General features: G+C 35.7%; 2 protein-coding genes across 6 annotated transcripts in view; both read left to right on the top strand.

Annotated features, from left to right (window-relative positions):
* Positions 1 to 960, top strand: part of PDE3A (phosphodiesterase 3A) — a 323,656-nt gene extending 322,696 nt beyond the window's left edge. Inside the window, exon 17 of the mRNA XM_040488738.1 lies at positions 501 to 960. The gene's annotated coding sequence lies outside the window, so the exon portion shown is untranslated. The remainder of the gene's footprint in view (positions 1 to 500) is intronic.
* Positions 961 to 1,814: 854 nt separating this feature from the next.
* The window catches only part of SLCO1C1 (solute carrier organic anion transporter family member 1C1), a 74,101-nt gene continuing 56,996 nt past the window's right edge, over positions 1,815 to 18,919 (top strand). For 4 of the 5 annotated variants that reach the window (XM_040488745.1, XM_040488744.1, XM_040488743.1 and 1 more), the window contains exons 1-5: positions 1,815 to 3,630; positions 8,566 to 9,601; positions 10,143 to 10,278; positions 14,714 to 14,883; positions 16,339 to 16,480. In XM_040488745.1, coding sequence (XP_040344679.1) covers positions 14,755 to 14,883; positions 16,339 to 16,480 — 271 coding nt within the window. In that variant the 5' untranslated portion in view covers positions 1,815 to 3,630; positions 8,566 to 9,601; positions 10,143 to 10,278; positions 14,714 to 14,754. Of the gene's footprint in view, positions 3,631 to 8,565; positions 9,602 to 9,690; positions 10,084 to 10,142; positions 10,279 to 14,713; positions 14,884 to 16,338; positions 16,481 to 18,919 lie in introns of those variants that run through there. The other variant, XM_040488741.1, reaches the window with a different exon arrangement.

Here is an 18,919-nt window from a genome sequence, read left to right as displayed (position 1 = left end):
TAAGTACTATCAAAAATATTTAAATTTGATATAGTTTTTGAAACAAAGCTGTTTAAAAATTTTTTTGTTATTCAATTACAACGAAACTCACAAAATGACCTTCCATGGTAGAGAGACGCTAAATATATTGATAGAATTACAACTACTATTGTGTCATAAAAAACTGGAAAGAATATTTAATTATTTTTCTAATATCTCTCATGCCTCAGGGAGGAAATTGTTTTATGGCAGGTTAAAGAAATACATGAAATAGATAAAAATAAACTTAGTACCAATAATTTAATTAGATGAAATGCACAAATTATAGCCTGAGTTTTTCAGACTTGTCCAGAAAAAAAAGGAATGTATTATCCAGCAATTTTTCATGGATTAGATTGTTTTAAAGTAAATGGTCTGTTAATGTAGATTATATTTTAGTAAATTATAACACTGTTAAAAAGCCAAATACATTATCTTCATTACTAAAAATAATTAAATCTTATTAATCTTGACTTTCACAGATGAAGCACTGACCAGGCAATAAACTACACCCACTACTTCATCTACCAAGACTGATCAAATGGTAGGTCGGAATTTGAAATCCATTAACAGAAACATAAATTTTTAAAAATCATGTTAAAGCTTTACTGCTTTAACTAAAATTTCAGTGTCAGTAAAAGTACCTATTTCAAATGAAACAAATTTTAGCAGGGAATTCTTCCTTTCCTCTTTAAAAAAAAAGAAAGTCAAACTCATAGGAGACAAGTGTGACTTCTCTTCAGTTTTACTTCTCTAACTCAAAATAGTCAAGGAAAAGTGATCAGAAATTCTCCGCCATAATAAGGAATAAGAATACCCTTCACCTAAGTTACAACTCTCCACACCCAGTTTCATTGTGCAGTCCATGGTACCAGAAAGCAGAAAAAAAAAAAAAAAAAAAAAGGTTATGGATCAGGAGTGAACACAACATAAAATGTGAAGGATCATGCCAGCACACCCCTCCATCTTTGTGATAAACCAATTTAGTTATCAGTTACTCTTGAGTAAAGACACTTAATGGATCCATATTTCAGCCCTGACTTCCATTATACAGTCAGCACGTACACATGCTTTGGAATGTGAATTAGCCCTTAGAACTTAGAAACTGCTGCTTGAGTACCTTTTGATGGGAAGGACTTTTTTTTTCTTTTAATTCTAGTAATTTTACTCCCTATATAATAGCAAAATATTTAGATGATTTAATGTAAAATTAAAAGTAGTTGTTTAAAGATGTTTTGTGTATATAACTTGTTGGTTAGAATTTTCCGTCAACTTTCTTTTGAAAATTAACTGGTTATTTTTATGGCTTAAAAACTCCTATCACATATTATGTTTTAGCTAGTTATAAGCATAAACCCGTACTATAGTGTTGCTATCTTTAAATAATAATCCTAATTACCTATATATTACCTGTTAGTGGGGTTTATTGGCTTGACATTTAGTGTATATTTATTCATTAGTTTTTTTATATAATCACTATTTTTTAATATTCTGTCAAATATCTGCATGGGATTTTTACCATACTGTGTTTGCTTAACTGGTGGTTTGCTTTTGTTTTTGTTTTCCATTTGAGTGTCAATTCATTTCTTGATATATTCTCACAGAAGTATGCATACCATTTTTTGCTCCAACAAGGACAGTTTGTCAGTTGATGAGCACTGGAAATAAATATCACTGAACCACCCACCCCTTGATATTTCTTCCTAAAGATTTTGGTCATGCAAATCAGAAAATGAAAAATCGGTGCTTTTAAAAATATTCAAAACTTTCAGTGCAAAACAATGAGTAAGAATTCTTCCTGGCTTTCTGTCGTAATATTTGTATATGCAACTGAAAGAACTTTAATTTGAATGTAGAATATTTTTGGTTTGGGCTGATTTGGTTAATTTGATTTGGTTTTTGGTATTGAAATGGATTTCTGATTCCCGATGGAACAGTTGTTCTGATCAGTCATTATTTCTTCCTTTTCCTAAGAAGAAAAAAACAAACAAAAAAACTGCCATTAGAAAGTTTATATTCGTAAGTCCCAAATATTTGAGTTTGTAGGGTATTTGCAAACCAGAGAGTATTACATTAACTTAATTTAGTATTCCTGAAAAGCAATATTTTCAAATAAGTAGCAACCAAAGTAACAGTATAGGGAATGTCTTTTGCACATGACAATTTTTAACAAGGTAGTTCTTACCACTCTCAACTGAACGTGTTTATTAACAACTCTCCAAATTTATCAACTTTTAGAAACCCAAGAGTGAAGCATTGGACTTAAGGGATCATTTTGCAATTGAAGTAAATCTTGTCCTTACACCTGTATCTCACACTTAATACATGTAGCAATACTTCGTATCTTCCTATCAAAATTATTTGTTAAGTGATTTAGTTAATGGCTGATAAATATTTTGTAAAACATAAAATTGTACAGAAAAAATATTAATTTGTATTTATTTTTATTATTTTTTAGCATAGACACTATATTGATGCTCCTTTTTTGCCAGAATTACTGGAAGTGCCTCTTGATTTTTATATATATATATATATAAATATTACAGTAAACATATACTCAAAATTATTAGAATTGTGTCACAGATGATCAATGTGGATGTTACAATGTGAAAATAATGTATAATATAAATATAATTCTGTGGTATTATGTTTGATGTAGTTATTTGTACAATCCAAGCCCTCCGTCCAGTTTTGAACGCATCCTTCCCTCTCATATCCAAATGCAGTGGTTTGTGCCCAGCTATACGTGCTATAGTGACACATCTGCTGGACTCCTACAATTCCTAAGGACTCCTGGGGGCTTTTTCCCCCATGGTCACATTTCCTTGCCTATTGCTGATGAATTCTTAGTTTCATCTCTCTGTGACTAAGCTGTGTTCTTTGTCTAATCAAATAGTTAACACCATAATCAACATACCTAGATTTCTGGCATTCAGCTGCAGAGTTCTATAAAATAGCTCTGCCATTGATCCTATAAATACTACAATTTGTCCTATACGGATTGTCTGTTGATGCCTAATACATGGGATATTTGGTTGTACAGACTCAGAATAATTTTTGTTCTGCATCTTTGAAAGCTTTTAAGAAAACTGAACGATTCAAAACATTCAGAGTGTTTTGACTAGCTCAAACATACAGTCTTCAGACAAAAAAAAAAAAAAGCAAATGTGATTTTTATCCACAGTTTCCAAGGAATTAATTCTTTAAGCTACACATACAGATTTCCCTCATTCCCTGTTAGGCAAAATCCCTGCTCCTAAACTTGGTATATTTGTAGCTTTCTTCACTTTGGCCCCAAACTATCCCTCACCAAAGGAACTAACTATCTATCATTTGTATTTCTGTGTCTTAGGCAAGTTATTATCAGTGGAGTATTTACACACACTGTATACATATATTTTCTTTCTTTTGTATACACACACATACTTCCAATCACAGACAGCACAAAAGGGCAGAAGATTGACAGTATCTTCTTGAGTTGTTAACTTTATCCCTCTCCCAAGGCTTTCCTTTTACAGTGATGTCCTCAGTGGAAAGGAAGCAATAGCTGGAAATTCCAGTCCCAACCTTCATCTCCTTCCTGCAACTAGGTGCTATCAAAACTGTTCGTAGGTAAGTAAATGTTCATTTACATGGTTGGGTAAGAGAAGTGATGATAGGTATCTTCTAATGGCTCCTGAGATTCAGCCCAGGGCAAAGGGATGACCATAGCCATTGCCTTGGAGATCAGTTTAGTGTGTCCTGGGTCAGCTCTACAGATCACCCCTATGCCTGCTGAGCCATGTGAGGTGGAGCTCGGGATATGGGTACACCCCAACCAATGAAAAGAAAAATGAAATAAAATCAGTTCTTAAATAATTAGAAACTCTTCTGCTTATTAGGATCGATTTAAGCTTATTTAATCCTGAAGCTACTTCAGGTCCTGATCATTCTTTCTGACATCATTGCTGGCTTTATAAAGGAGCCCAAGGTCCACTTCTGGTGAAATTTGTCAGATTTGAAGAATTATCAGGCTGCCCATGCTGGCTGAGATCTTTTGGGCTATTGGGGCCAGTTAGAGCTGGATGGGCATAGGGAGAACATATTGGTTCATACTTTGTGCTTACTCTACTGTCAATTTGACTGCCTTTTCCCTGTAAGATGCCAAAGGTGAATTCAGAGAAGTCCTGGTCTTCAGAGAGTGCAAAGTAGTTAACGATTATGTAATCATTTTCTATTTGTGCTATAATCAATTGCCACAAACTTGGTGACTTCAAACCAACAATCAATTACCATAACAATGGTGACTTATTGGGTCAGAGCTTGGCCAGTCAGAAGTCTAGAGGGACTTGGCAGGACTCTCTTTCTGGTCTCTCACAAGACTGAAATCAAGTATTTGCCAAAGTGTTTGCCAGCCTGGGCTCCTCTCTGAAGTCTCTAGAATCCACTTCTAAACTCATTTAGGTGGTTGGCAGAATGCAGTTCCTTGTGGCATAGGACTGAGGTCCCCCATTCCTTGCCAGCTGATGTCTGAGAGCCTTTCTCAGGGTCTTCAGGCAACTTCTTTCCTGTAGGCATTGCTTCTCTCACCATTCGTCATCTTCAAACTGGTGATGTCACCTGATTCCTTCTTACACTTTGAGACTTTCTGACTTCTGCTGCATCCTTCTGTCTCCAGCTAGGAAAGTTCTCTTCTTTTAAGGGCTCATGTTATGATATTGGGCCCAGATAATCCAAGAGGATCTCCCTACTTTAAGATCTTTAATTACATTTGAAAAATCTCTTGCCATGTAACTTAGCATATTTATAATTTTCTGGGGATGATGGGGTGGACTTCTTTGGGGGCTCTAATTATGTCTTCTACAAATCATGAATAGGATGAGGAACACAGTGAAAATAAAGAAGGCATATTAGCCACATGGTTGTTCCACATGATGGAAGCTCATGCCCACAGTGAAACTGCGGGGAAGGTACAGAGATTTCCCATATACCCCTGCCCCCTGTACACTCAGCCTTCCCCATTACCAATCTCACTATCAGAGTGGCACAGTTGTTACCATTAATGAACTTACCATTTATGGACCACTTATGAACACATCCTAAATCACCCAAAGTCCATTATTTACCTTGGGATTCGCTCTTGGTGTTGTACATTATAAGGGCTTGGACAAATGTATAATTACATGTATCTGTCCTTATGGTATCATACAGAGTATTTTCACTGCCTTAAAAATCCTCTGTGTTCTGCCTATTTATCACCGCCCCCCGCCCCCTGCCAGCCCTAACCTCTGCCCATCACTGGTCTTTCACTATCTTCATACTTTTATCTTTTCCAGAATGTCATATAGTTGGAATCATACAGTATATAGCCTTTTCAGGTTGGTTTCTCTCACTTAGAAATAAGCATTTAAAGTTCCTCCATGTCTTTTCATGGCTGGATAGCTCATTTCTTTTTAGTACTGAATTCTATTCCACTGTCTGGATGGACCACAGTTTATTTATTTACTTACCTGCTGAAGGACAAAATGATCACTTGCAAGTTTTAGCCTTTATGAATAAAGCTGTTAAAAACATCTGTGTTGCAGGTTTTTGAGTGGATGTAAGTTTTCAACTCTTTGAGTAAATACCAAGAAGTGTGGTTGCTGGATCTTATGGGAAGAATATGTTTAGTTTTATAAGATTCCGCTAAACTGTTTTCCAAAGTGTGTGTACCATTTTATATTCCCACCAGCAATGAGTGAGAGTCCCTGTTGCTTTAAGTCCTTACCAGCATTTGGTGTTGTCAGTGTTCTGGAATCTGGCCATTCTAATAGGCGTGTATTGGTGTCCTACTGTCACTTTAACTTGCATTTCCCTGATGACTAATGATGTGGAACATCTTTTCATATACTAATTTACCATCTTTATATCCTCTTTGATGAGGTGTCTTTTAAGGTCTATGGTTCATTTATTAATTGGACCCATTTCCTTTCTTTCTTGCACTTTTGGTTGGGAAAAAAAAAATAGTTGTTTGTCTTAATGAGAGTCTCCATTTTGGGTGTTGCTGATTGCACCTTTATAGTTTCATTTAGCATGTTCTTCTCTTCCTTGCATTTCTTCTTCTTTTTTTCCCCACACACTTATTGATTTTTGAGAGAGCTCAAGCAGGGGAGGGGTAGAGAGTGTGCGGGACAGAAGATCTGAAGTGGGCTCTGTGCTGACAGCAGAAAGCCGGATGCACAGCCCAAACTCATGAACCATGAGATCATGACTTGAGCCAAAGTCGGAGGCTTAACCAACTGAGCCACCCAGGCACTCACTCCTCTCTTCCCTGCATTTCTTAAGAACTGATATTTAGATCTAAACTGAGGTTTGGTAAGATTTTTTTTGAACTAGGGAAGAGTGCTATTTCAGAGGTGATATTTCAAGTTTCTAGCGTCCATCGAGATATTTAAAATAGCTCCTTCTTTTTTGTATTGTTACTGATCGTTGGTGACCATTACCTAGATGCATTAATTCATTAGAGGTTTGAAAATTATGGTATTCTAATTCTTTCATCCTTTTTTTGTTCATTATTTGGAATACTTCTATACAGAAAAAAAAAATGTCTTCACATTTTAATGATTCTAATGACTAGGAAAGACAGGATAAATGTAATTTTTCTCCTAAGTACCAGTTTTAAATGTATTGAAGTGGTTCCTTAGAAGCATCCAGAGTTTAACATGTTCTTTTTTTGGAGTGCTATGAATTCATGAATTTAAACATTCTATATATTTCAACCATTACAGTTACTTTTCTTAATGATGAAAATTTCCTACAGTTGGTTAGTGGGAGCTTGTTCAAATTCACCCATGAGTTACTGGGGCACAATCTAGTCTTCAAGGCCTCCCTGCTTTTTTGTATGACAAATATTCTGGGCTCATCTTATATTCTCAGACCTGGTAGTAATCACATATTGAGAAGCCATAATTCCTTTTATATAGCATTTACAGACCCAATTCAGTGCTGGTTGCACTTATTGCTACTGGTTGATCATTGGTTTTAGACCTTTTCAGTGCAGAGCTAAGATATATGTCACTCAGACTGAAAACTCCTGCTTCAAATATAGGACTACCAAGTTTTTCTTAACCTGGTTCATCTTAAATTATAAATGACATTTTAAGCCATGAGCCTGGATGAGGTGATTTGGGATTATATGTAGATAGGGCAAAGAAGATATTCTAAGGACTGAACTGTGGAGTGCTGTGTGGCAATGAATACTAACAGGAAATGACCACTTAGCCAGGAGGCAAACAAAGAGAGTGTGGGGTTATAAAAACCGGGTGAAGAGAATGGATTAAAGAGAAGGACACAATCAATGGTATGCAATTCTGCTAATAGCTCAATGAAGATGAAGCCCAGAAACTGCTGAATTTATTAATGTGAAGGCCTTTGATGTTATTTATGAAAGTAGTTGTGGTAGAGTTGTGGAGGCAAAAAAAAAAAAAAAGAGCTGGTGGGTCAAGAATTGGAGAAAAGGAATTTTAGGTAAGGAGTACAGATGAAAGCTTGGTCTTAGAAACATGGACCATGCAACCATAGGAAGAGAAGAGGAAACAAATCAGATGAATACAAATGCAGATGGAGAGTAAATGTGGTGGGGGAAGAGTACAATATTTCTCTCCTGATTTCATCAGTGAGTTCCCTAAGCAAGGTCATCAGCTGATAATGAAAGTTGGGAAAGAAATGTTGAGGGTTTGAGAGAAGTCATTTGGAAGAAAGGGAAAGAGATTAAGTTATTAAAAGTTATGCTTAACAATGCCTCTAAGACCCAGTGAGGTCAGTGGTCATAAATTTAAGATAAGCCCTTATGTCATGTTAATGAGTTTTTATTCAACTATTTAAAACAGTGTGGGTGTAAATACAGAGTAGAGAGAAATTTGAACTTAACCCAACTGTGGTTTGTCAAGGAAGAACAAATTGACCAATGGACAAAGGAAGTGATGCGCTGTGCAAGTGAGTGATTAAAACAGTTATGTGAAACAACTCAGGTAAGGAGGGAAATGACAATATGAATGATAGGGGTTGTGTCCTCCCCCCTAAAAACATATGTTGAAATCCTAATGCCCTGTATCAGTGAATGTGACCTTATTTGGAAATAGGGTCTTTGCAGATGTGATCAAGTTAAGATGAGGTCACTGGAATGGGTCCTCATTCACTATGACTGTCCTTTTCAGAATAGGAGAAGACAGAGACACATAAGAGACAATGGTCATGAGACAATAGAGGCAGAGATTAAAGTAATGAATCTACGATTCCAACAATTGTCAGCAAACATTGACGGTAGAAGAGAAGGAAGAATCCCTTCTTTAGGTTTCAGAGGGAGCATGGCTCTGCTGACACCTTAGTTTTGGACTTTTAGCTTCCAAAACTGAGATAATAAAGTTCTGCAGTTTTAAGCTCCCCAGTTTGTGGGGGCTTTGTTAATGCAGCCCTAGAAAACTCATTCATTTATGGTTAATTTCACACCACAGCAGCAGAGGTGAGTGGTTATGGTAAAGTTTATATGGCCTGCAAAACCTAAAACACTTACTATTTGACCCTTTGCAGGAAAAGTTTGCTGATCTAAAATACGGAAGTAGGATATAGTCCAATGAAAGACTACATATGAGAAGTGCTGAATATTGTATTAAAGTAAGTAGTATGTACCTTCAAAACTGTAACTTTAACTGTGGACTGAAGAGGTCAGGAAAGGAATCATGTTAGAGAGTGAACTTGAGTAAGCTGAGGATAGACCAAATTACACTCTCAGGAAAATTCCATTTGTTGGTGAGGAAACGTAGGCTCTTTGCACTTTGGGATAGTAAACACTTCTTCCCTTTGAATGCACTAATGGCCACACTGTTAAACACATTGAAAATACAAGACCTATTGCAATGCTTGCTCACTAGCAAAAGCTAGTTTGATTGCTAAAATAAAATATTTGGTCTTTCAGACTCTGAATGTACCATTGCCTCATTGTACGATTTATCACTTTATTTGTATCCTTTTTTTTTTCATTTGTAGTGAAATGTGCTTATAACCTTTGATTTTCGGTTAATGATCCTTACCATTGTGTGAACTGAAATTGTATATGTAATGATGATACTTTCCAGTCATTTATAACATTTTGTTATTTGGAATATACTTCTGAATTGCTCATATAATTTAATCTTTAAGAGAGCCCCATGAATCTATTTTAATTTGAATAAAAATTCTGCTTCACAGAGGAAGAAGCTGAAATTCAGTAAAGTTTAGTGACCAGGTCAGAGTCACAGCCATTTAAGAATATGATGGATCTTGGATGATACCGGTAGCAAATTCATTTATTACCATAACCAAATGCAAGCTGATATGGCTCAGAATCCTCCTCAAATGGTACTCTTGGAAAAAGAATTTATTGTAATTTTAGAATTTTTCAGTGCAAGGAGTTCTCTCTCCTTAGAATTTAGATAGCATAAACAAGTGGATGCCGAAAAATCCAATGTTGTTTTGTTTTTTTCTTTTTCTATTGGATCCTTATAAATTGTGGATGTGAGCAACTGATCCCGTGTCTGAGAATTAACTCTTTCTAGAAAGAACTCTGCAGAGCCTTGATCCTGACCTGGTATGTGTTCCCTAAGATTCTAGAATCCCAGTGGGAAAAGAAACCACACAGAGATTTAGCCTATGAGCCTTTTTTTTTTTTTTTTTTTTTTTTAAACAGAAGTATCCCAATGATGTCTCAAGGAGCAGCTGGCTTAAAAACTTCTTGGAAGGAGAAGGAGGGATCTTTGTTACAGACTTCCGCCCCTCCTCCTGCTTCTGTTCCCTTCCCCTCTGCCCCCTGCAGAGTTTTGTTTCTGGGAATCAGCAAGTAAGATCACAAGTGGTCTTTTCTCTTTTCACTCTCTCCCATACAGAAAGCTTTATCACGTGTGGCCTTAAACTTGCAGCAAATTGCAAAGAAATGGCTCAAAAGCTTCAGCTCTCTCTGTGCCCTGGGAGCTGAGATGCACGTCAGTGGCTTTGCCAGCGTGGCCTGTTCTCTGCAGACTGCCAGAGAAAAGAGGCCAGGAGGAAAGAGGAAAGAGTCGAAATTGCCCAGGGGTGAGACCATGCCCTTCATCTTTTCTTTCCCCTAATTTGCTCTGTCTGTGTCCATCCAGGCTCTCCCCACCTGGCAGAACTGCTCAGAGCTGCTGTAGAATTCACCCCAGTTTCCTCTTTCAGTCTGTGGAGTGGGGTCCAGCCTCTTGCTGAGCAAGTTGAGAGGAATTGGCTGTCTTTGATCTCCACCTCCAGGTAAGATTTAGTTCTCTGCTTTTGTATTTTGTGACTATCACACCAGATTCTCATAGGAGAGCAGCTAATAAACCCTTCAGTTCTGCACTACAAGTATCTTATCCATACACACCATTAAAATTGGGCCCTTGTCAGGTTAATAGAAAGAGGAAAGGACACAGGTTAAAGTCAGATCAACTCAGATCTGGGTTCAAATTTTGACTCTGATGCTTATTGGTTGGGTAGTTCTTGACAAGTCACTTAACAGCTCTGAGTTGTATAATTTTCTATAAAATGGGAATTCTAATGCTAACCTTGCTGAGTTGTTTTAAGGATCAGCCAAAAGTATATAATTCACCTGGCACATAAATAGTACTTGTTAAATCTGAATCTGACACAAACAATTACTTGTATTAGGGGGCTTAGCTTTCTTAACAACTCACAGTTCGTATTAGCAAGTACCATGACATTATTTGGTGTCCAGAAGACAAGCTAGTCCAGAGGGTTTCCTCATGAGACTAAAAGAAGAGGGTGTTGGGGGTTGCTCTCTGACTTTCTCTCTGGCAGTCTTTGGAGTTTGACTATGGATGGAATCTATGTCACAGGATTAGGGCACAGAGCTTCAGGGCTTCTGTGTGATCCAATTACACCCTTTCAGGCTATCTATGCTCTTTCAAGACCAGAAGATTCATTTTCAAACTCATATGAACAGAGAATTCTGTCGTTTTTTTTTTTTTTTTAAGTGAAAAAAATGAAAAGCAGTTGGCTTCTTTTTCTTTGGCCTCCAGAGTAAGATCTACTCCAACCCAGGATGTTGGATGAAAACTTTGCCATAACTCTTTTCCTGGAGGTATCTGTTCAAGTGGTGGAAGAACAATTAAGGATTTGCCAAATGCAAATCCTTCTAAATAGTTGTGTGCCTTTGCTCTACTGCTGCAACTGCAAATGAATAGAGAGAGGGAGAAAATCTGGAGGATCTTTCCATTCATGTCCTTGAGCTTTCCTTCTTCTTCTCACACAGGAATGAAGAGCTCAATACTCATAAACATGGTGTCCTTGAAACAGACTATTCTTGAGGTGATATGCAAATTAGCCATCAAGATGAAATGACATTTTCAGTGAAAATATCCAGTGCCAGTGTTCTAAGCTGAATCCTATTTTGCCCTAACACAACATCAACTAAGATGACTATAGTTTTCTTATTTTTGTCATTACTTCTAGATTAGAAGTGATTTTTGTGTCAACACTCCCAAATATAAGAAGACAGTGTGTTTTGGTGTCTCAAGGTTTTAATATTGTTTGCAACATGATTGTTTTTCTCTTTAGCATTAGCATTCTAGATGTAACCTTTGAATCTTTTAAAGATAGATTTATTATAAGTGATAGTATATTTAATTATTAAAGAATTTGTTCTGGTCCATTGGCTTTATTATAACTGGCCAGAAATAATATATTGAAGCTCTGAAACAGTAGGCCAATTTGAATTAAATTTAAATTTTTTCTGGTATATATTTCTTGCTTGGTGATATTTTTACATCTTTAACGTTTAAAATATTTTTGTATGTTCATTATAGAAACATTAGGAAATATGAAACACAAAACATTTTTAAAACATTGCCTACAGTGTCACCAACCAGAAATAATGTGTTAACTTTTTCTTTATATCTAGACTTTCTGAAACTTTGTTTCTATGCATATACACATGTGAAAATGTATGCTTCTGTTGTAAAATAGCGTATTATGTATATTGTTTTGTACCATGAAGTTTTAAAATCAGCTGTATAATAAAAATATTCTATATAGCTGTATTTACTTCTTTACACTAATTTCTAAAGGCTTCAAAAGATTTTCTTGCATAAATAGACCATAATTTGTTAGACATTTAGGTCATTTAGATGTTTTGACTTTTATTATTATTATTATTATTATTATTATTATTATTATTATTGGCAGTGTGTCTCCAGCAATTTAATGAAGGTACAGGTACTCAGTAGTCTTTTAGCAGAGAAACCTATGTAACATTGCATAACCCAATGTTTCTCAGACTCCCTTTTCATTGTTCTGACAAAACATTGTTCTGGAAAACTAGTTTCAGTGACTCAGTGGACATAAGAAGTTGGCCTTGGGTATCAGAACACGGTAAAGAAGAATCTCTATGTCCTTAGTTTCTTAGAAGTTGTGTTTTTTTTTTTTTAATCAGAAATGGATGTTAAACTTTATCACCTGGTGTTTGGCATCTACTGAAACTTTATTGTTTTTTTTATTTTGATTTTTTTCAGCTTTCTTGAGATGTGACTGACAAAAATTGTCTAAATTTATGATGTACAATGTGATGTTTTGATATTCATTATAACATGTAACATTATAAATGTATACATTCATTAATGTAATGATTTGGTAAATAAAATTCCTAATATTGTTACATTTGTAAACTAGATCCTAATTACAGAATATAAATTAATTTGGATTTACTAGTATTTTATTTAAAATTTTAGCATCTCTAAGTTTCACCTGAAGTGTTTTTTTTCCCTTGTGCTATCTAAATGAGATTTTGCTCAATATAACTCTGACGTTTTTAAATGAATAGAGATTTTTATCATCTGTTTTAATTACCTAATATTTTCTCTTTGAAGGGTATCCCTTACTAAACTACTCCTTAGTATTCTTGTGTAAGGGATCTGTCCTTAGTATTTTTGCTTAGAGGATAGTTTCAGGGTATTTTTGTTAATGGTTCCCTTGGCTATTTTTCTTTTCTCGGCTGTATCAGTACAGGTAATTAATATTTGCCAGAAAGTTACCTATTTGGTCAAGACTTTGAAGTTATTTCTATATATCGTGCATAATTTCTATGTTTTATACTTATAAACATCTATGTTTAGAGCTCACTGATATTGTATTCTTGGGTCTTTGTCTTTTCTTTTTTTAATCTTTATTTATTTTTGAGAGAGAGAGCATGAGCAGGGGAGGGGCAGAGAGACAGGGAGACACAGAATCTGAAGCAGGCTCCAGGCTCTGAGCTGTCAACACAGAGCCCAACATGGGGCTCGAATTCAAGAACTGCCATATCATGACCTGAGCTGAAGTGGGATGCTTAGCTTAACCACTGAGCCACCCAGGCACCCCAATGGGTCTTTGTCTTTTGATCTTGCTTAGTATTATCTGCTCTTTGTTTAGTTCTTTGGTTTTTAACTTTTTTCCTGTTTCACTCAATTTTCCTTGCCCATTTCTTAAAAGTTAAATTTATGTATCAAATAATCTAAAAATCAAATAATCTAAAAATCTAATAGTAAAAAAAAAGAAAGAAACAGGCCCTTGCTTTACCCTTCTCCACTCATTTCTCACTCCCTAGAGGAATCCCCTCCAGTTTTAATTGTTCAGGTATTACTTTTGATATTTAATTCCATATTTCAAAATAAATTCTTGATTTTTCAGTTTTGAGAAATTATCTATGAATTCAAACTGTGAAGGATGAGGTTTAGGAAACACAGAATAAGTATTACATAAGGTCAAGGTAATATATTCATAGGCAGAATAAGCCTAAATTTCTAAATACATTAAATTTTACTCCTAATGTTATTCCTTTAATTAGTTTTATGAAAATATGCAAGATTTCTATTAACATACAAATGCATTATTAGGGTGATCCAGAAGTTATTTTGTTTTTTCAATCTCTTCACTTAATTTATTTTTTCAGGCAGGTATTGGGCCATGCAGAATCCTAAAAAAGTAAATACGGATATGAATAGGAGAAAATAGGTTCAGAGCATGTGAAACTGTCCAGGGCTTGGTAAGGACAGGAGGATGGAAAATTAAACATAGGAAGGGAGGCCATCTTTTTTTAAGGCACTAAAGTAACTTTTGCCTGAATTAAATGTAAGCCTGAGACACAAATCATGCTCCTTCCTTGTGTGTCAAACTAAAATGATACATAAATTGGTCCTCTTCTCTTTTTTGCCATATTTTAAACCTTACTTTGGATGCTGCAGACCTATAGGAATAACAGTGTGCTACAGGGACCTATAAGGGGCATCAATCTTTTCTACCCATTCTATTAAGATAGATTAAAAGGCTTTAATGACTTAATTTTAATGAATCAATATTCAAATGGTTGAATGCCTCTTCCTTTCCTGCTTGCTTCTAGTTTAAGCTGGCAAGACCACAAAGTTTGCAAAATTCTGCCTCGTTATTTATTCCAAAGACAACATTTAAATTTATTCTTTGCCATAATGAGGCTTAAGCTGGAGGGATTGAGAAAGAATGTTGGCTACAGAGTCCTGATAGCTGGATTAGTTAATCAAATATACTGGTCAATTTTAATTGAAAAATTTTGCCAACTTCTGTGGTAAAATAAGGTAGCTTATATCAAACTATGTCTCCAGAATTGTGATCTGTGAAATAAAAACATTATTTAATAAACAGTGGATTTGAATTTTTTTTTTTTTTTTTTTACTGTCAGAAGCAACCTTGACAGGATCAGAGTCAAGGAATATTTTCATAATGGACACTTCATCCAAAGAAAATATCCAGTTATTCTGCAAAAGTTCAATGCAACCTGTCGGGCGACCTTCCTTAACAACAGAATATTCTTCCTCAAAGGAGAAACAACAGTGCTGTGGTGAACTGAAGGTAACAAGCAGTTCAACAGTAAACAACAAATAACCCTATGTAGTGAACTAAAGAGTAACAAAGAATTAGGCGGGGGGTGGGGGGGGTGGGGAGGCCGGGGTGTTGGGGGGAATTATTTGGTGGAGTCCATGTTTTTGACTCTCCATCCAGATGTTTGCTACACAATTTTATAATTCATGTTTCTATGCAATTACATATTTTCCATATGAGTTAGAAGCAAGAATTTTTTTTTTCCTTTTTAAAAAACGATCTTAGATGCAACTTATTGAAACCACACTTTATCAGGCAGTGAAAGCAGTAGTCTCTCTCTACCATGTAGGTTGTTACTGCATATTACTTTCGGGCCCCATTTCAATGCCCCTCCTAAACTGAAATGGGAGAGAAGAAACTAACATTTATTCAGTTTCTACCATGTACCAGATATTATGCTAAGTATAGTGATAGCATTTAATCTATGAAATGTCTGTCTGTTCCCATTTTGTAAATGAAAATTTTGAACTTTCCTTGCTGCACAGTAAAGGGTAGCATTGCTTTTTATTTTTTTTTATTTTAATTTTTAAAAAATTTTTTTAACGTTTTATTTATTTTTGAGACAGGGAGAGACAGAGCATGAACAGGGGAGGGTCAGAGAGAGGGAGACACAGAATCTGAAACAGGCTCCAGGCTCTGAGCTGTCAGCACAGAGCCCGACGTGGGGCTCAAACTCACGGACCCAGAGATCATGACCTGAGCTGAGGTCAGCCGCTTAACCGACTGAGCCACCCAGGCGCCCCTAGCGTCGCTTTTTAAACGGTGCTCAGTGTGACTCCCAAGTTCCTGTTCCTTCTTTGTACCAAACATTCGCTTAGCAAATATATGTGTGTGTTTTCATACAAATGATCATCTATTCTATGGATATTCCATCACAGACTCAGGTCTGGCAAAATACATAAGCCAGCTATTAAAAAAACATTCATTTGAGAATGAATTTAACTTGAATATGAACTCAAGCACAAGGATAGTAGTTGTACTTTTTTTGGTCTGCTATGTTCCTGCTATGACTGTGAAACAGTCTGAGTACTAGACTTGATAAGATGTTAAGTGTTTGATTATATCCTTGTTTTATTTTCTTACCTCTGTATGGTTCCTTCCACTCTTTGCTTCACCATACAGTGGATCTTTTTTTCAAAGCCAAGACTCCTTCAAGTATCCTTGAGGGGAGGGGGTGGAAAGAAGGGAAAAAGCAGAATTCAATATACATTCTGAATGAAATATATTTCAGATTTTGTATTTTTAGGAATCTGCATGAGCTTGAGGCTCAAGAAAGCCTGTACCCATCCTTGAGAGAAATCTTCAGTGCTAACAAGCTTGTTAGATTGTTCTTGGTTTGCATTCTTCTTTGTCTGCTTGTTTAGGAAGTTTCCACATGTATGTCAAGCTGGAGTCAGACTAAGTGTGACTTGTCATATTTTCCAGGTATTTTTGGGTGCCTTGTCTTTTGTTTACTTTGCCAAAGCATTGGCAGAAGGCTATCTGAAGAGCACCATCACTCAGATAGAGAGAAGGTTTGATATCCCCTCTTCACTGGTGGGAGTTATTGATGGTAGTTTTGAAATCGGTAGGTATTGCAGATACATGGCTTTACTTTTAAGTACAAGGTCTTCTAGGCGTTACTAAATGACATCCTCACTGCATTCTGTTGTTGCTAGGATCAGACTCTCTCTGTAAATTCATGTTTAGACAGAATTTACTAGGACCTGTTACAGTGGAGGCCAGGTGTTCACTATTATATGACACACAATCCAGAGTTTCCAATCAGAGTGACTTTCCTAGAGGAGAGGGTGAGATGCTATTGGGATTTTGAGTTAAAGATATTCAGGAACTGTCTTTACAGAAGAGTTCTATATCCTGAAAGCCCTGTGATTCAAAATTTGGAAGAATTCACATGGGTTGTACAAATCTTTATTGTAATGATTTAAGAAGTGAAACCATAAAAGAAGTTTTCTGCCCAGTGACCTAGAAAAAAATCCTATTAACGAGAACAGTAGAGCAAAGCAGGCAAGAAAACTTCTACTCTCATGTGTCTTTGGGTAGCATTTGACTATAGACTTCCTCTTGGCACTTGAAAAGACCAAATGATTTTAGTCACTGTGTTGGAAGTACTTTAAAGAGTATAATTCCACCTAGAGCTTCCTGAATTGATAAGGTACAAGGCTATAATTCTTTGTTAAAATAAACAAAGAATTGGGGTCCTTACTACCTTGGGACTCAGATATATACTTTATGTAGTAAAAGCTCTAATGGCTCCAGTTTCAGCTCATGTGAATTTATAGAAATGTGAGGAAATATTTTTCAACTCTTCAACAATGACTTTTTTAGTTCATCCTGTATATTTCTGTTCTTACTCTGAATATCACAAAACTAAAAGAATGAAAAGGTAACCTTTTACCTTCAGGGTTTTCTTCCCAAATCCTTCTTTCATCATCCTACCAAAAAAATGGGAATGCTTAGGTCAGTACTAATCAAATGTTAATGTACATCCGAATAACTGGGCAACCTGGTGAAAATGCTGATGCTGAGTCTGTAGAAATTGGAGTAAGACTCTGCCTTTCTAACAGGCTCCCATATCACATGAAGCTGTTATTCAATGGACCATACTTTCTGTAGCAAGTATTTGAAACATCTGATCATATCACTCCCTTGAGTAAATTCTGTAGATAGGCCTCGATAGTTGATGTAGTACTTGATGCCTGTCCTGTCTATAGCCCTAAACTGAATGAAGGGCCATGGAGAGTCAAGATAAGGATGACACACATAATCACAGGAAGAAATGAGTATAAAGAGGCAACTAGTTCTAATTGAAAGAACAAATCACACAAAAAGAAGAAGGAATGAACAGATAGAACATTATATATCAAGTGGTACTTCTTGCTCACTCTAGATTATAGTATAAAAACATTTTAGAGCTGAAGAGACTTAGAATATGGTCCAAACTTTTTCTTAAGTCCCCAGGTCCTACTGCAACTTGAGAGAGCCTATATTTGATACAGAGTACTAACGTTTCACAAGAAGTGACAAAGGACCCTGAGAATAAATTGATATTAATTCTTTCAGACTATTCTAAGGATAGAAGCTGTTTATTGAATTAGATACAGTAAAATGCTTTGAAATCCTCTCACTTCCATTGCAAACCTTTATTCCAAAACATCACTAGGTTTTCTCCAGTTGTTTGCAATCCACAGTTTTTCAGAAAAGTGGGTTTCCTGACCATAATCCTAATTTATTCCTCTTGCCTCTCTCCACATTCCTTCCTTCCAGCATTCTGGATGCACTATCATCTTTGTCTCTAGCTCCCATTTCTTCTTTTTTGCAGAACAATCTCATTTATCCTTTGACATCAGTTGGCATTATTATCTAATGTCCACACACCAGGCACTCAGTTTTTTCCCAAGTAAAGTATTTTTTCAAACCAAAGTCTTTCTCCAGCAACAGCAGAGTTGCCAAGAAAATAAAATGTTTTCTATATTATCACTTCCTAATATTTCCAGATACTCTTTCTTTCAAAAGTTTTCCCATATATTCTTATAAATATTTAAAAGTTTTGCTTTTTATATTTTACTATTTAATCAACTTCATGTAGACATTATAAAAACTTTGTTTTTTAGAGTAGTTTTGGATTCACAGCAAAATTAAGTGGCAGGTACAGAGATTTCTCATATATACCCTACTCCTACCTATACAAAGCCTCCTCCATGAAAACATCCCCCACCAGAGTGGTATATTTGTTACAACTGATGGACCTACCATAATATTATCGTTCAGAGACCATAGTTCGTATTAAGGTTCACTCTTTGTGTTGTATATTCTAAGGGATTGAAAATTTATATATATGTATAATGCTAGATATAGCATTATCTATCTATGTATATCTATATCTATCTATATCTATGTGTATATATATACACATATATACACATATATACACATATATATGTATGTGTGTGTGTATGTATATATATATATATATATATATATATATATATATATATATATATAT

Source organism: Herpailurus yagouaroundi, unplaced genomic scaffold (assembly GCF_014898765.1).
Source record: "Herpailurus yagouaroundi ecotype Mexico unplaced genomic scaffold, PumYag 166, whole genome shotgun sequence".
NCBI classification, from domain to species: domain Eukaryota; kingdom Metazoa; phylum Chordata; class Mammalia; order Carnivora; family Felidae; genus Herpailurus; species Herpailurus yagouaroundi.
The sequence above is the reverse complement of the archived record's forward strand: the minus strand, read 5'-3'. Positions and strand labels throughout refer to the sequence as shown.